Source organism: Fulmarus glacialis, unplaced genomic scaffold (genome assembly GCF_000690835.1).
Source record: "Fulmarus glacialis isolate BGI_N327 unplaced genomic scaffold, ASM69083v1 scaffold38764, whole genome shotgun sequence".
Lineage (NCBI taxonomy): Eukaryota > Metazoa > Chordata > Aves > Procellariiformes > Procellariidae > Fulmarus > Fulmarus glacialis.
The window spans coordinates 45,450-49,987 of NW_009209591.1; the positions used below are offsets into that span (position 1 = coordinate 45,450).

Consider the following 4,538-nt stretch of genomic DNA (forward strand, 5'->3'; position numbering starts at 1 on the left):
AGTCACCATCCCTGGAAGTATTTAAAAGACGTGTAGATGAGGCGCTTAGGGACATGGTTTAGTGGGCATGGTGGTGTTGGGTTGACGGTTGGACTCGATGATCTTAGAGGTCTTTTCCAACCTTAATGATTCTATGATTCTATCTCTATACAACATTATGTATTAGAAACCTTAGGAAAAGTTTTCCATAGATAATATTGTCCAGGGTATCTGCTGGAAGAAAGGTATCTGACATCCTCTTTACAGATCACATGCTTAGCCTACAGATGCACCAGCCACATACCCACAGGACTTATTTTGATCATGCCCCACTTAGCCAGGGCAAATGTTTTAGGTCTTGGTTCAACTAATAGGTTCTACAACACTTACACACAGCACAGTTTGAGTATCTATTCCAGTGAAAATGTGGAGATCTTAGCAGATTTGAGTGCTCAACACTGAGCATTCATTTTCTGGAAGTTTTCTAGATTAGCAACATCAGTAGAAAGTAGAAAATGTGCATCCATATAATAAAGAAAAATACTATATATAAAAATACTATAAAAATTACTACATTCAGTCCAAAAGGATATCGCTGAATCAGTTTACATAGCAAGTGTAATTAAAAAGCAGGTAACATTTTAAAATCAGCCTATTCCAAGCATTGAGGAAAACAGTACAAATTCTTCAGTGCCAAAAACAGTGGAGTAGATAACCCTCTAAGTATTTCCTTGATACACTTATAATTTACTTTAAAAATAAGAGATTTCACAGAAGATGGTTTAGTTACATCTGAGCATTTACAATGGGCTTATTGCAACAGCATTCAAGGTTGATCCATTGCTGCTTCTCATTCCCTTTCCAGCCCAAGCCATGGGAAACAAGAGTGAGCTAACAGAGTAACAATGTGCATATTCCCAAACTCCAACAAGCTGAGAGCCAGACAACGCTAATGCAAATTGTGATGCAAAATGAACACCTAACTGCCTTGCCTTTAATTGGTTAAATAAAAAGGAGGAGGATTAATTCCATCCTGGGCCCCAAATTCACAGTATGCAGCTACAGGCAAGACTGGGAGGTGGAGAAGGAAGTCCCCAGGAGCTTGGCCAGACTGAGCCGACTGCTTACACAGTTAGTGAAAGACAGTATCCCTTCTTTCTGAATACCTACTGAAACACTGGGGCCACTGAACACTTAAAAATTAGATCCTAAGACATAGAACAAGACTAAGTGCGACCATCAGGAACAAATCCATCAGATGCACCCACTGTGTCAAAAGGCAATCTCCTGAGAACCTAATCAAGAAACAGGAAAATTGGATTTCAGGTGAATGTAAGTGTCAAATGTTAATAATTGTCATGCGACCTATTGTTTGACATTGTCCTTGCTCGGAACAATTTAATCATTTAATTCAAATGATATTTATTAGCCTGAGCAGAAACCAAAGTTTGGTAGTATCTACAGTCCATCAAAAACTTTTTTTTTCCACTGACCCTAACTACACTGTAGTCTTACTTGCTATTCAGCATGTAGGTCTCCACTTGCAGGGGTTCTAGTTGAGCACAGATCTCTGACCTGAAACCATCAGTCTTTCATGGTTTATTGGATACATGCTTTGGATCAAGTCTGGTGAATGGAATACTTATTTTCTCTATCCCACCATCACGGAGGCAAAACAAAATAAGACTTAATTTGAATCTGTAGTTCACCTCACGCACATCAAAACCAAGAGAAGTAGTTATTCACTGCACTTTTACTCTTTGGCCAGGACATTTAATCTGTTTTTTTTTTTAAGTACTGGCCATCCTTATAGTCCAGAACTGAAGTGCCTTTGCTGGCAAAGCGTACAGAGCATATCCACCTGAAGAGAATCCTAAGGCACAAGCCTTCTAAAGGGAGGGAGAAAAAGAAATCTCTTTCGAGGTCAATCACTGCAACAAGAATACAAAGGGAAGGAGTGAGCATTATTTAACCTGAGGTGAAGGTGGCAAGTCACAGCACTAGCACAAGATGCTGCTGCTTCTCTGTCCTCCAGAGCCTACTGAGCTTAGGCAGGCATCACCACACTAATGGGAGTTTTTATTTATTTTTTAAATCATCGCATAGGGGACTTACGATATTATTTCATAGCAAAAATGCCACTAGGGTCAAGACATTATCATTCATGACCAGAAAGGAATTTCTGCAGGGATAAAGGTCTACTCAGAACAGCTAATTATCATGAGCTTAATTTAAATCAGTAAGAGCATAGGTAAGACCTTCAGTATCCATATCCCAGTTAAATGCTCTAATCACTAGGTTCTTGACTGCTCAAAGGGAGATTTTGACTTTGGCAGAGGCTGGGAAGGTGGAGTCAACTTCAAGCCAATCTGAGAATTACGAAACACAACAGGTAGCCCACCACAACGTCCTGTGTGACAGCAGCTGCATTTACACATTGAAATATTCAGGAAACATTCATGGAGAGAGGTACTTTTGGTTGGAAAAAGCTGTTTCGCATCATGCACTAATTCATTTATGGCAGCAGTAGTTACGTGAAAATATATTAACAGAATAAAGCCTATGCAATTTTTTGTAAAAAGCTCAGTAGTCTTTTCTAGGCACTAATGAAACTTGACAGCTTTTCCAGAACAAAACTTTCCAAAATTAAAAGCTTTCTGTAATGGAACAAAAAAGTTTTTACATGCCTGTCCACGAACTCCGCACTTTTTAGGGAATTTCAGGCTGCTGGCAAGCTCTTAGAGTGGATATTGGGCACACAAAAATCTAGGATTTCCTTTCCTATCTGACTTGCCTTGTCCAAGGGAAGAGAGCACAAGAATAAATTAGAATATTGGCTAAATATATGACTTTCAGCTTTCACTGAAGGTTAATACCCAATTTCCATATCCAGGGGTTTTTTTTTGCTTTAGACCTCTGGTTTAACCAAACATGACAGTAAAAGGAAACCTGATAGGGAGTTGTGACCACAGAAGGGTGATTTTTAAAATTATTTTTATTTTTTAAAATAGAAATGGAGAAAAAACTTAGTAACTTCTTTTAGGGATGAAGAGCTTCTTTTTGAATCCCAGATGATCTTACTACTCTGGTATCACCGACTCTTTTATTAGTTCTGCAATATCAATTGATGGGACAGAAGGGGAAAGCAGCATTCATGGGTCCTATTTCAAGTTCTGCCACTGATTTGCTTCTATGACCTTAAATAATTCATTCTATTTCTTTCTGTATCTCAAGTTTCTTCTTGTACAAGATGGATAGAAGCCATTGCCTACATTACAAAGGTGCCAGGAAAATAAATTCATTTTTAAGGTGCTCTAAGGACCTGGGAGAGATAGTTATGAACTCCAGAAAGATCATTCACTCTGAATGACAGTATCTTAAGATCTTTACAATGGTAAATGATGCATTTTTTGAAGCATTATCAGTTTCATTAACATTTAGAATATACCAAATAATTTTTTTTTTTTTCTGGCTTGCTGGGTAAGAAGCTTCTTCACTTACATGACAGCTCTTGTTTTAACAGGAAAACTGCATTAGATCGCTACAGCCTTGAGAAGGCAGGCTTCACCCACATCCTCAATGCGGCCCATGGTCAGCGGAACGTGGACACAGGACCAGAATATTATCACAACATGACTGTGGAGTACCATGGAGTGGAAGCAGATGATCTCCCCACTTTCAAGCTCAGCCAGTTCTTTTATTCAGCTTCTAAATTCATTGATAATGCGCTTCAGGATGAAAGAAGTAAGGAGGGTGCTGAAAATGGTTAAAAACAGTACAGTATTTACTCCATCTGATTATAAGCATAGTTCCACAGCATTCAACCTTGTAGGAATGACACAAGTCCAATACAGTCTAACAGAGAATATAAAACTAGTAGCAGGGAACTAGTTTAAGAGAACATAGTGATGTAACTAGGACCTTTCTCACTGCAAAGCCCAAGAGCCCCTTACCAAGCACTTTGATCAAAGTCAACATCACAGCTTGCATTAAGGTCTCCTGTCTGATAGAGGTTTTTTGTTGTTGTTTTGACTCCTTCATAAACACACCAGAGACAGTCAGACATTGCATAGGTTCCATGAATTAGCTGTCTTTTCCTCAAATTAGTCCCAATTAAGAAAGGTTTAATGAATATTGCTTGCATAGCGGTGGGAGTGGAACACAAGTGCTCTGCAGAGATTCCAGGCTGTCACTCCACAGCTTCATGCTCTGCAGCATTAGATTCACTCTACAAATATAAAAACCATCTTCCTACCTGGCCAAGCTGTAACAGATTTATCTCTCTGCCATCTTCCAAGCAGCAGGGGACCGAAACAACTCTGACAGCAGAGACCTAGAAACATTTCATTAAAGCCTTTGTGATTTCTCAGCTTGATTACTACAATTCATTATTTGCTGACCTCCAGCAGTGTTCTATCAGAAAGCTTTCCACTGACGTGAAGTGCTACAGCCTAGGCCTCACACTGGCTTTCAATATTACTCCCACTCCTTTCCCCCACATGCTTTTTTTTTTTTTTTTTTTTTAAAAAAAAATTCTCTCACGAATTTTTCACCAAAAA

The 4,538-nt window shown here is 39.0% G+C and overlaps 1 protein-coding gene across 1 annotated transcript in view; it reads left to right on the top strand.

The window, feature by feature from the left end:
• DUPD1 (dual specificity phosphatase and pro isomerase domain containing 1) overlaps positions 1-4,538 on the top strand; it is a 25,993-nt gene that overhangs the window by 16,947 nt on the left and 4,508 nt on the right. Inside the window, exon 3 of the mRNA XM_009576878.1 lies at positions 3,503-3,723. Within this exon, the coding sequence (XP_009575173.1) occupies positions 3,503-3,723 (221 nt within the window). The remainder of the gene's footprint in view (positions 1-3,502; positions 3,724-4,538) is intronic.